Genomic DNA, 13,298 nt, shown 5'->3' with positions numbered 1-13,298 from the left:
GAGCAGGCCCAAAATTAGGATGTCTTTCAGTGATAATGGAACGGGAAGAAAAGTCCAAGGCAAAAAAAGGAGGGCGTTTTTTTTTGTTTTAATCTAGAATTGTTTCAATCACGTCCAGGGTACAAAGAGGTGCCCTGATGAAGCAGCTGATCACTAGAAGGACAAAGGCATGACCCCCCTCTTATTCTCCCAGTGATTACTGACCCCTTCCCACCCCACCCCCTAAGAAGTGAAAGTTGCAGTGGATACCATGCTCTATGACAACTTCAGAGTTTATGGCCATGCCTAACAGAGCAGCAAGTGTAGGGAGTAGCCTCATGGTCAGTGCAGTTTACTTTGAACAACGGGACCTAGGTGTAACTTCTACTTTAACACTCATTTCTGTACAAACTAGTAAAAAAAGGCCCTTTTCTGACACAAATGAAACGGGCGCTAACAAGGTTTTCCTCGGAGTGTGTATGTTTGAGAGAGTGTATGCGAGAGTGACTATGTGTAAGAGAGAGAGTGAATGTGCGAGTGTGTGTGTGTGTGTGAAAGAGAGAGAGTGAGTGAGTCTGGGTGCAAGTGTGTCTGTGAGAGAGAGAGTGTGTGTGTAAGAATGAGAGTGTGTGCAAGTGCGTGAATGTGATACAGTGTGAGACATAGAGTGTGTGAGAGACAGTATGTGAGAGTGAGAGAAAGAGATTGACTGTGAGAGAGAGAGAGTGTGTGTGTGACAGAGATACCTCCCCCACCTCTCTGGTGTCAGGCCCCCCCTCTCTCTCTCTGGTGTCTGAGCGTTACTGTGCAGGACGCTGAGCTGTGGCTGTGCTTCAAGGAACTGACCAATCCTATTTAATAGAATGCACCTCCAACATTCTGAAGCCGACAAACCTCGTGTGGTTGGTCACTTCTGCTTGTGACGAACCCGGAAGTACGTGATGTCAATTCAGGAGATGGATACAGAGAGCAGGAATGCCTCAGCCATGCAGCCAGCTTCAGAATGTTGGAGGTGCGTTTTATTATATAGGATATGTGAGCCCTCCTGGAACAAAGAAATATCTGCTGTACCTGAATTTATAAGACATATGCAAGCATGATGGTTATTATAGTGGTGTAACTTTAGGTACTGTAGAGACATTTTTGTGGCAAGTTATAGAATAGTACTAGATCTTATGCGCATACATCTGCCACACACTTGGGTAAGTGAAAGTATTTTATAACTTACACACGCAACTGGTGCCTAGATTTAGGCGACGGTTTGTAGAAAGAGGGGGAAAATGTTACAGATCATATGTCCTTTTAGTCACATAAAAAGCTCATATAACACAATATGTGACCCTCTGAGCAAAAAAGGCACCAAAAGTGGGTTATGTGACTTTTTTTTATACCATGATAGAGTGATATCAATTGCATAATCTAGCAGAATTTCAGCCTCATGTATGGACTAATTACCAAGTTACAGCTTGCTTTAGGTAGACAGCTGTAAATTAGTAATTAGTCCATACATGAAGCTGAAATTCTTCATATCGTGGTATAGATAAGTCACTTAACTCACTTACCCAATTACCCCAGAAATCACATACCCCACTTTAGGTACCTGTAGTTTTGAGGCTATAGAACATGAAAAAAAATTGCATAGTCCCATTCCACTGAACCTATAGTACAAAAACTTCAAAAACAAAAGTTGTCCCTCCAACTTTGTTATCTGTAGCCCCACTTTTAGTATCTTTGGTAATAACTGGTTTTCTCCAGGATCAATCCAGTATACAGAACCTCACATTACATCTGTTAACTTGAAATTCTTCAACATCCTCTCACACAATAGCTTTGCAACCCTGGCAGACGTCATGGTCTATGTTTATGCACCAAGTGTGTACTTAAGTTATAGAATACTAACACTTATGCATGTAACTGCTTCAACAACTTGCATAAGGGCTAGTTGGGTGCTAGGCAGGTTTGTATAACTTTAGTACACAACTCGTTTAGAACATATAAGGGGGTATGGACATGGACAGAGACAACAGCAGGGCAAGGGTGGGGTGGTGGGGGTGGTTCGCCCCGGATGCAGGCAGCAAGGTGTATGGAGCAGTAGCACGGCTGTTGGCTCCACCGCTCTCCTGCCCCCTCTGGCTTTAATTCCTGTTCCGGGGAAGGGGACAAGTAGAGCCAACAGCTACGCAACTGCTCCGTGCACCCTCTTGCTAGGAGGAAGGGTAGTGGGGGCTGACGCACCTTGGGAGGAGGGTGGTGTGGGTGATGCGCCTCGGTGTAGGGTGTAACAGCGACCCGCCCCAGGTGGCAAGTAACAAGGTATGCCCTGCAAGGGCATGTCCAATATTTATATATGTAACTGGGCTTGATGGACCTTTGCTCTGCAGTGTGGCAATACTTATGTACTTAACTTACAGAATACGTAAGCTATGTGCTATAGCACCATATTTAGACATGCACGTTATGCCTGCGATTGACATGCTGTCAAAGGGGACACCTAAATGTAGGTGTGTGGATGCAGACTCATTATAGAATTAGTACTCAGCACACTGCACCCGGGTGTCAAATGTGCGACAACCAGTACAGAATTGCCCCCAGTATACATATTTCTTCTTGCCAGCCTAAAAGGACGTAGCACTGAGACTTCTACAGCTGTTTAGGATACTGCCTACTGCACACCCGTCCCATGGGTTTTTACTTACTTTGGAAAATCTATGTGAAGACGAGCAGAACTGCCTTATTTCCAAGCTGAAATCTTCATCGTTTGTATCCTCCTCTTCTTCGGTTTCCATGTGATGGTACTTCTCGGACCGAGCTGCAGGCATGAAATTCTGTATCAGAACCTCAAATCATGTACCACCAGACTCAAATAGTTAACATGAGATAAGAAGGTGGACATGATGTGCTTCTCATCATAAAGTACTTTGTTCTAATGCATCTGGTTCAACAAATGAACACACTGATGACAACATATAACCACATATGACATGCCATGCTGACTCAATCCAAAATCCACTGAACCCATCATCCTGTTTCCAACTTTGGCCAGTCTGGGTCACAAGTACTTGTCGAACCCCAAAACATAAATTCGAATTCTCATAGCTCGTTTACAGGGATAAGCAGTGGCTCCCCTAAGTCTACCTAGTTAATATTTGTTCTGGACATTTCCTCCAAGAACTTGTCCAAAACTCTTTTGAACTGTGTTAATGTTAGCTGCCATGATCAGCTCCTTCAGCTTAATTAGGCACTGTATGTGTTCTGTTTTAGTGCTATTTGAAAGGATACACAATTGTCTCCAATTTAACCGTTCCACCGCACTCAAGATTTTATAAATTCTATCATATTCCATCTGTCATCTCTTTTTCAAGTTGAAAAGCCATAACCTGTTTAGCTTTTCTTAAGGGAATTAATCCATCCCCTTTATCATTTCTGTTGCCCTTTTCCATACTTTTTCTAGTTCCATTTCAGATGGGGTGACCTGAAATGCACACAATACTTACCAGGGACTTAGAGAAAAGACCAATGATATTTTCTTTTTATTCTCCATTAGAAAAAGAAACAAAAATCAGCACCAATGGAAACTAATGAAAAGGACAAAATGATTTACAACTTCCATATGTTTAAATGTTTTATTTAAGGTACTTACTATCAAAATAACTAGTGTCATCCTCCGACTCCAGCTGGGGAATAAACTCTGCTTTTTGCCTCAATAACCCATTCCAATCTAAGTTGTTAAAAAAATGATGCTGTTTTACTTCATGGGCACCACCTGGGGAAGCAAGACAAAAAAAAAACCCAAAATAAAGGACTTTAGGACTAAAGGTGTTTTCCTCCAAAGACACAGACTTGGGGGGGGGGGGGGGGGGGAAGTCTTCATGAGACAGGCCCGTTACCATTACAGCCCTTATCTCATGGAGAATACAGGAATGAATGCAAAGTTAAAAGCCAGTACAACTTTCTTATTTTGCAGCATGCAACACAGTATGGTATATAAAAGACTATTTACTAACCTGCATCAAAATCAAGCTTGATTTACTGTGAGGCCTTCTTACTACAGCGCTTAGGCACCTATGCGCATCCAGCGCATGTCAATTTGGAACTAACGCCCGCTCTACCGTGAGTCCCGGGCAGTAATTCAATTTTTTATGCGAGTCCGAAAATATTTTTTCTTTTCTACCACGTGGTACTAACCGGGCAGTAACTGGCAGTGTATGCATGCTGACGATTACTGCCCGGTTAACGCATGAGACCTTACCGCTAAGTCGATGGGTGGCGGTAAGGTCTCAGGTCCAAAATGGACACGTGCCAATTTTTATTTTGCCTCACGTCCAGGCGCGCTCAAAAATGGACCTGCGCGCATCCAATACATGCGCCTACAACAGCGTAGGCCATTTTTCGGCACACCTTAGTGAAAGGACCTCTAAACTTGTAACAAATCTGGCATTAAAATGTAAATTAGCATGCTAGTTACCAACAGAGGTAAAGTGGAATCAGTAATGTATTGGCATCACCATTAGTAACACAAGATCTAGTTGGGGAGGTTGTGAAGACAAAAATGGTGGTGGATTTCAATAATATGTGGGATAAACAAAGAGGAACACTATATTTAAAAAAAGGATGGAATCCAATTAAAGCAAAACATAATTGACCTCATTACTGGAGTGAGCTTTAACGACAGCTTCAGAGGTTTGGAAGTAGGAATAATCCCAGGCAGATTTCTCCAGTCTGCGTCCCGTAAATGGCAAAAAGTGGCTGGAGTGGGTTGCAGTAGTTGGGAAGTAGGACCGATGCTGGGCAGACTTCTACAGTCTGTACCCCAAAATTGGCAGGGAGAGACAGAGATAAATTATACCAGTGTTTAATCTTGAAGAAGTGGAGCCTGTGCAGAGTGCCAGATTCAACTCTGGCCACCTTGTTGAGCTGACTAGATGGACCATGCAGGTCTTTATCTGCCAAAGAAGAGGAAGAAGGATCTCCACAATGAAAGCACCAAGTAAAACCAAAATGTGGAGAGCAACCACATCAACAAACAAAAGTGGTGTGCAGTTGCTGTGGTTGCTCTGCACCTTTTGGTCTTTATCTGCTGACATTTACTATGTTACTACCTGATCTCCTCCCTCCTCCCCCAAATATACAATCAATGACCATCTTGGCAAAAGATCAAACGCTAAAGCATTTTCCATTCCTCAGCGCCTAAACTCACTCATCAACTCAGTGCAGACATCACCTTTCCACTCCCGTTCTCCAAGATCAAGAGAGGAGTGAGGGAATTGGCTCCATGCAGGCTACTTCAAAACTTGGAGAGGGTTTAGAGTGGATTTGAGTAAGGCCAAAGAGGAACTATGACACACAGACTCAGGAGTTTACTATTAGCATATGGCATAACATGGTAGAGAGCAGTCAGGACTTGGCAGTAGAGAGAAGGACTTAATAAAAGTGACTCACCTGATGAACAGAGTTTACACAGAAGAGTGTAGAGAGAAAGAAGCAAGATACAGTCAAAGTAAAGCTGCTCTTCGCCTCCCCACTGGTAGCTGTAGACTATCCTGGCAGGGGCATAGCCAGACTTTGGCGGGAGGGGGGTCCAGAGCCTGAGGTGAGGGCACATTTTCGCCCCACCCCCCCCCCCCCCGCCGCCACCACCAACTGGCTACAGGGGGAGGAGAAAGTTGCTGTAGCCCAGGATACAGGGACGTAGCTACGTGGGGCCATGGAGGCCTGGCCACCGTAGATTTGGCCCTGGACCCCCTGCCGACGACGCTCTCGAACCCCCCTCCCGCCGTCAACCCCGCCGTCACCATCTGCTACCTTCGCTGGCAGAGGACCCCAACCCCTGCCAGCCGAAGTCCTCTTCTTCCTTCGTTCTGTTTCTGAGTCTGACGTCCTGCATATTGGTACGTGCAGGACGTCAGACTCACAGAAACAGAATGAAGCCTTGTGATCTGCAGGGCTTCGTTCTGTTTCTGTGAGTCTGACATCCTGCACATTGTATTGCAGGACGTCAGACTCAGAAACAGAACGAAGGAAGAGGAGGACCTCGGCTGGCGGGGTTGGGGTCCTCCGCCAGCAAAAGTAGCAGACGGCGACGGCGGGTTGACGGCGGGAGGGGGGGTCGAGAGGGTCGTCGGCAGGGGGGTCCAGGGCCAAATCTACGGTGCCCAGGCCTCTGTGGCCCCACGTAGCTACGCCTCTGTATCCTGGGCTACAGCAACTTTCTCCTCCCCCTGTAGCCAGTCAGTCAGACACAGCCAACCTATATGCTGCAGAAGGCAGCAGGAGCAGTAGCTGGGATACAGAAACACTTCATCCCTGACTTCCCTACTGCTCTACAACATGAAGCTTTCTACTACAAATTTAATGAAGTATGGCACAGAATATTTGGGGTGGTCCCAGAGAGCTGGCACCTATGTTAGTAATGATTTATGACGGGCCTCTGCACCTGCACATTTGCACAGTTATGTGTAACCCATAAAATCACAGAGGGAACATGGTGAGGGGGAGCACATCAGGGAGAACTCCCCTCCCATACTGCTGGAATCTTGCAGAAACAGCAGTACGTACCAGCACACACCACAAATAATGAGACAGCGCTACCTGTTCCAATCCTCTCTAATGGATTCTGCTTGAGAAGTAAAGTAATAAGATCCTGTGAATCATAAGGTGGAGCTTCATCCTTCTCGGGCCAGTTTATGTCATCTGCAGGAAGAGAAAGTTTGTAAATGAAAACGGAAAGCAAACCATGTTTCCATATGCCTCTTACCATATTTATATCCCACACCACCTCAATAGATCTGGTTCAATACGGATAACTTATTAACGCGTCAAAAGTGATGGGGATATTATACGCTAAATAGTAATAAAATAAATAAATAAGGATAAATGGCTGTGGTAGGCTGGACTTTTTTCAAGGGGGGGGGGGGTTATAGGATAAGGGAATGGTTAATCTAGTAGCTTTTCCTGCTAAATTAGAATCTAATTATACTTGGGCTACAGCACTTGAATTTTCAGTGAAAACTACCACAAGTTTTTATCTTTCATTTTATTACTTTATCCTCTCATCACACTGGTAATTCTTCATCAGGGTACAACAAGCAGGGAAAAATAACCCAAAAACTGGAAATACAAAACTCTTTCACATTTATGACAATAACCAATGCATCAAATTTACAGTTTTAAAGGAGGAGATATGTGTAACAAGTTTGAACACTAAGGCTAGATTCTCTATATATGGCGCCAAAAAAAGCCCTATTCTATTAGCCACACTTAAATTTAGGCACAGTTTATTGAATAGCACTTATGCTTGGGACCAACTGAAATGTGGTGCAAATATATGCACCTCTATTAGGCACATATCCCCCTTATTCTATAACAATGTGCTTTAACTGTAGGAATGCTCCCGTTATACCCAGGACCCTCCCATATCTGAGTTCCCTTTTTCAGATCGCACGTAAATTTAAGGCATGGATCCCGCACCTAAATGTATGCATGTAAATGCTAATTAAAGCTAATTAGTGTCAATTGCTTGTTAAAAGTGAATTATTGATGCTAATTAGCTCATTATTCAAAAACTGTGTGCACAATTGTTGGCAACTTTTATAGAATTAGGGGGTAGTGTGTAGCAGGGGAACTGAAAAGACACAGGGGACAATTCTGTAACTTGGTGCTTCAGGTTAGGTGTGCCAATGCTGCACATTGTGCCAATTCTATGACATCTTTGCACCAAGATACTGAAATAAAATAGTAACATAAACTTCCTATCACTATCAGAACAGATAGCAAGTATATCAGCTTTAGGAAAAGGCTAAAAACCTTCATCTTCCCAAACAGAGCTTTGTGATTCATAATCATCACATTGTTCCCTTCCGCTCCAAGTCTGTATTTCACTTCTACTTGACCATGTCCCTGTTTCCTCTCACAGACTATCTCTTTATAAATGTTCTATATCTAGCTAAACCGCACTGAACTCTGATAAGGGGATTATAGCAGTATATAAGTCTTAATTTTAATTGAATTGAACTGGCGCATCTACATTTATGCACAATCATTTACGTCAGGTCAATGGCAGTCAAGTCAATGGCAGGCATATATGGGCGTGCCTAACTGTATGATGTAATGCACGTAACTTACAGTATTCTAAAAGTTATGTATATAAGTCGGAGACACGCCAATGCCTCGTTCACATGTACACTGCCATGTAGTTATGCCCTAAGGTACTTAAGCACTGTCTTACAGAACTGCAAGTAGTGCAATTACGTGTTTAAGTGTCAAGTGTTTTGACATGCAACCTGCACATGATGTGGTCAGTTACAGAACTGCCCTGAGACGTTTTTTTAAAAGCGACAAAGTTTTTCACTCATATCTTGCAAGGGAAAATATAGAAAAGCTGGAGGTTTTTTAGAACAGTGATTTCAAGTGACAATATCAGATGATCTTTGCTCAGGTCCCTTCCTCCTTTAAGATTATAAAGTTGATGCATTCACAATTGATTAGTGAAGGGTTTTATTGTATTTCCAATCATGGCTCTTTCCCGAACACAGTATGGGAGTAATTCTATAAAGAAGGCATCAAGATATAGGTGCCAGGAAGGTGCGGGAAGGACAAGAATATTGTCATATACAGTGGGGGAAATAAGTATTTGATCCCTTGCTGATTTTGCAAGTTTGCCCACTGACAAAGACATGAGCAGCCCATAATTGAAGGGTAGGTTATTGGTAACAGTGAGAGATAGCACATCACAAATTAAATCCGGAAAATCACATTGTGGAAAGTATATGAATTTATTTGCATTCTGCAGAGGGAAATAAGTATTTGATCCCCCACCAACCAGTAGAGATCTGGCCCCTACAGACCAGGTAGATGCTCCAAATCAACTCGTTACCTGCATGACAGACAGCTGTCGGCAATGGTCACCTGTATGAAAGACACCTGTCCACAGACTCAGTGAATCAGTCAGACTCTAACCTCTACAAAATGGCCAAGAGCAAGGAGCTGTCTAAGGATGTCAGGGACAAGATCATACACCTGCACAAGGCTGGAATGGGCTACAAAACCATCAGTAAGACGCTGGGCGAGAGGAGACAACTGTTGGTGCCATAGTAAGAAAATGGAAGAAGTACAAAATGACTGTCAATCGACAAAGATCTGGGGCTCCACGCAAAATCTCACCTCGTGGGGTATCCTTGATCATGAGGAAGGTTAGAAATCAGCCTACAACTACAAGGGGGGAACTTGTCAATGATCTCAGGCAGCTGGGACCACTGTCACCACGAAAACCATTGTAACACATTACGACATAACGGATTGCAATCCTGCAGTGCCCGCAGGTCCCCCTGCTCCGGAAGGCACATGTGAACGGCCCGTCTGAAGTTGCCAGTGAACACCTGGATGATGCCGAGAGTGATTGGGAGAAGGTGCTGTGGTCAGATGAGACAAAATTGAGCTCTTGGCATGAACTCACTCGCCGTGTTTGGAGGAAGAGAAATGCTGCCTATGACCCAAAGAACACCGTCCCCACTGTCAAGCATGGAGGTGGAAATGTTATGTTTTGGGGGGTGTTTCTCTGCTAAGGGCACAGGACTACTTCACCGCATCAATGGGAGAATGGATGGGGCCGTGTACCGTACAATTCTGAGTGACAACCTCCTTCCCTCCGCCAGGGCCTTAAAAATGGGTCGTGGCTGGGTCTTCCAGCACGACAATGACCCAAAACATACAGCCAAGGCAACAAAGGAGTGGCTCAGGAAGAAGCACATTAGGGTCATGGAGTGGCCTAGCCAGTCACCAGACCTAATCCCATTGAAAACTTATGGAGGGAGCTGAAGCTGCGAGTTGCCAAGCGACAGCCCAGAACTCTTAATGATTTAGAGATGATCTGCAAAAGGAGTGGACCAAAATTCCTCCTGACATGTGTGCAAACCTCATCATCAACTACAGAAGACGTCTGACCGCTGTGCTTGCCAACAAGGGTTTTGCCACCAAGTATTAGGTCTTGTTTGCCAGAGGGATTAAATACTTATTTCCCTCTGCAGAATGCAAATAAATTCATATACTTTCCACAATGTGATTTTCCGGATTTAATTTGTGATGTGCTATCTCTCACTGTTACCAATAACCTACCCTTCAATTATGGGCTGCTCATGTCTTTGTCAGTGGGCAAACTTACAAATCAGCAAGGGATCAAATACTTATTTCCCCCACTGTACATGCATATGTGTGTGAATGCCAATGCTACGACTATGCATTATACTATAAAAAAAAGCACCAAAACGAGATGGTGTGTAGTTTGAAGGCGGGTGTACACATGGCTGAAGTCTGGGTGGAGTGCGGGCAGGGTGAACAGTTATATGTATAGCTTATAGGATACTTAAGTTATGCACATATCTCTGGATTATAGACAAGAGCATTTACATTAGCTCTATAGGTGGCATATGCGCCTATATATCCAGTTATGATAGTATTCTATAAAGGAAAGCATAGTAACATAGTAATGTAGTAGATGACGGCAGAAAAAGACCTGCACAGTGCATCCAGTCTGCCCAACAAGATAAACTCATATGTGCTACTTTTTTTGTATACCTGACCTTGATTTGTTTCTGCCATTTTCAGGGCACAGACCGTAGAAGTCTGCCCAGCACTAGCCCCACCTCCCACCACCGGCTCTGCCACCCAATCTCCGCTAAGCTTCTGATGATCCATTCCTTCTGAACAGGATTCCTTTATGTTTATCCTATGCATTTTTGCATTCCGTTACCATTTTCATCTCCACCACCTCCCATGGGAGGGCATTCCAAGTATCCACCACTATCTCCGTGAAAAAATACTTCCTGACATTTTTCTTGAGTCTGCCCCCCTTCAATCTCATTTCATGTCCTCTAGTTCTACCACCTTCCCATCTACGGAAAGCAGGGGTCTACTTTTGTTAATAGAAGAGGCTCCAGTTAGGAGCCCTCTAGCCACCTAATTCTAGGCACCTTTTTAGCTGCTAGAGTTAGAAGAGGGAACCCTCATCTCTTCTTCCTACTAACTGCTACCAAGTTGGCTTGGTTGAAGTATGTACCTAGATTCCCTACTCACTGGGGCTTGGAAAGGAAGTCTCGATTGAGTGTGATCCTTTCAGCGCTCTCTTTCTCTCAGCAGCTGTACTACTAAGCTAATTTCTCCTCTCAAGATCCAAACAAACTATCTCTGTAACACACCAAGGGCCCTATTTACTAAGGTGTGCTATCGTTTTTAGCACATGCTAAAACTTAACATGCGCTAACCGTGTAGATGCCCATAGGATTATTATGGGTGTCTACAAAGTTAGCACACACTAATGCTTAGCGCATGCTAAAAATGTTAATGCGCCTCTAGCACAGCTTAGTAAACAGGGCCCCTAAAGCTGATGACCCAACCATGGATCTTCCCTGTAATGAGGTGAAGAGTTGTCATCAACTGTTAGGGCCAACAAGATGCTTCCTTTTTTATTTTTTTTTCCTTCCTAGAGGAGTGTTCTCCTCGCACTTGGACATATACCAAAAGCGAGCAAATATTCATTTATTATTTTCACTTTTAAGTTTGTAATGGTATATTCACAAAAAAATTGGGGAAACACTTTAAAGAGAGTAAACTATGATGTGTAGAGCTTGGTAGTGAGCCGCTTTGCGGCCAGACTCACTGAAAACCAGCTCGGCTATGAGAACAGCCTATACTGAACTCTGTGTGTACCCCTTCACAAATTATTAAGTAGAGCATAGTGTTTTGCAGCCTGCGCTTTTGGTATATGCCCCTGTAACCTCGTTTTGAGAAATTTTGAGGGACTGACTTTTTTGCATATAGATTTTGATAGTGTCTCTCCCACAGATTTCTTGCTTTTGCATTCCTTTTAACAACATGCAGTGAGGAGCAAGTTGAGAAAAAGAAACTGATGCTTTAAGAAATGGATTTGCATATATAAAATATATTGATTACATCCAATTTATCAAGAAAATTGGAATTTTACAACAGAAACTAACATGATAAAGATAGCAACCAGCTTGTTAAAAGCAAAACTACTGTCAAGGTACTGGCCATATTGGCCAGCTGCAGAGCTCCAGAAAAACCTTACCCAGGGTGCCATGCCAACCTGTGTTAGTTCACAATAAAAAAAAACCCAAGCCAAGCTGGGCAGATCCAAACAGGCCCAGAGTATTAGGAAGGTAGGATACAGCTGGCTCAGAAAACTGGTCAAAAATCTAAGCCAAGTCAGGCTAACGTGAATTGGCACCTAAGCTAGGTCCGGACAGATTGTCAATATTTAGCAGCAGGAATGGTATACGGACCAGACAGAAGAATGACATGTTAATTCCTTGCATGTACTGGCTAACTGACAGACAATTTCCAGCTGATTTTAATGGACAGTCGTAGAACCATACAAAAACCTGCCCATACCAAAGAGATCTGCCAAGGAAAGAAGAAAAAAGGTTTCTGCTAGGAGGAAACATCTGGGATAATGATAGGAAAGAGGGAATGCAGAACTCAACTGGAAATGGAAGCTACATTTTGTGGACACAGGAACATTTAACAAACCTGGTGAACCGTGTACACAAAAACAATTCCGAACACTTGATGAAAACGCATCCTCTTATTAGACGCATGCATCTGGTTTCTCAAAATGTGAGAGCTAACTGAATAAGTGTATGACAGCTGGAAACAGAATAAAGTGAACTATTTCCCTGTCCGTCGGTCAGCAGCTTCCACTGCAGCTTAAATCGAATTTGGAAAACAGCACATGAATATGCATTGCTGCCGCAAGGCATGAAGAACAAAGACGGCACTTGCTGCTTGCCTTAATTAAACAGTTGATTCCCCTTGTCACTCAGGCCTTAGTGTATCATATCACAAAATGCCATGTCTATAAATCTAGAAAGCAACTGGTTGGGATGTAAGAAGGGCCCAGGCATCACTGGCAGTTCACAGATCTCCCCCTTTAGAGTTAACAAATGGGACTGACTTGCAAAGGGAGGGTGGCAAGAATGATAAAATACTTGCACAGAAGTGATTTTTTTTTTCCAGGGAACCTGTTAAACAGCCCAGGAACTGATTAGGCAACAGTCAGCAGCAGAATGCCACTCTGATGACAACCTTTGGCATTAAACAGAGGCCATTTAGGCATCTGGGAAATTTATGGAAACAGCAGGAAGGATAGTGAGGGATTCTGTTTAATTATCAGCTAGTTTTGCCACAAGCTGCATAACAATAGTTAGGGTCATCCTGCAGGTTGAGATCTGAAGGGTTATTGAATTTTAAATGAAAGACGAACAGCTGTTATAGAAATAACAGGACACTATAACTACCACCACTGAAAT

At 43.6% G+C, this 13,298-nt stretch overlaps 1 protein-coding gene across 3 annotated transcripts in view; it reads right to left on the bottom strand.

Moving 5' to 3' along the window:
* MAST4 (microtubule associated serine/threonine kinase family member 4) overlaps positions 1 to 13,298 on the bottom strand; it is a 905,366-nt gene that overhangs the window by 32,892 nt on the left and 859,176 nt on the right. For all 3 annotated transcript variants that reach the window (XM_030193210.1, XM_030193211.1, XM_030193212.1), the window contains 3 exons: positions 6,568 to 6,669; positions 3,620 to 3,742; positions 2,676 to 2,788 (listed from right to left, as the gene is read on the bottom strand). In XM_030193210.1, the coding sequence (XP_030049070.1) occupies positions 2,676 to 2,788; positions 3,620 to 3,742; positions 6,568 to 6,669 (338 nt within the window). The remainder of the gene's footprint in view (positions 1 to 2,675; positions 2,789 to 3,619; positions 3,743 to 6,567; positions 6,670 to 13,298) is intronic.

The sequence above is a fragment of the Microcaecilia unicolor genome, chromosome 2, assembly GCF_901765095.1.
Source record: "Microcaecilia unicolor chromosome 2, aMicUni1.1, whole genome shotgun sequence".
Lineage (NCBI taxonomy): Eukaryota > Metazoa > Chordata > Amphibia > Gymnophiona > Siphonopidae > Microcaecilia > Microcaecilia unicolor.
This window is presented reverse-complemented; position numbering and strand designations above follow the sequence as displayed.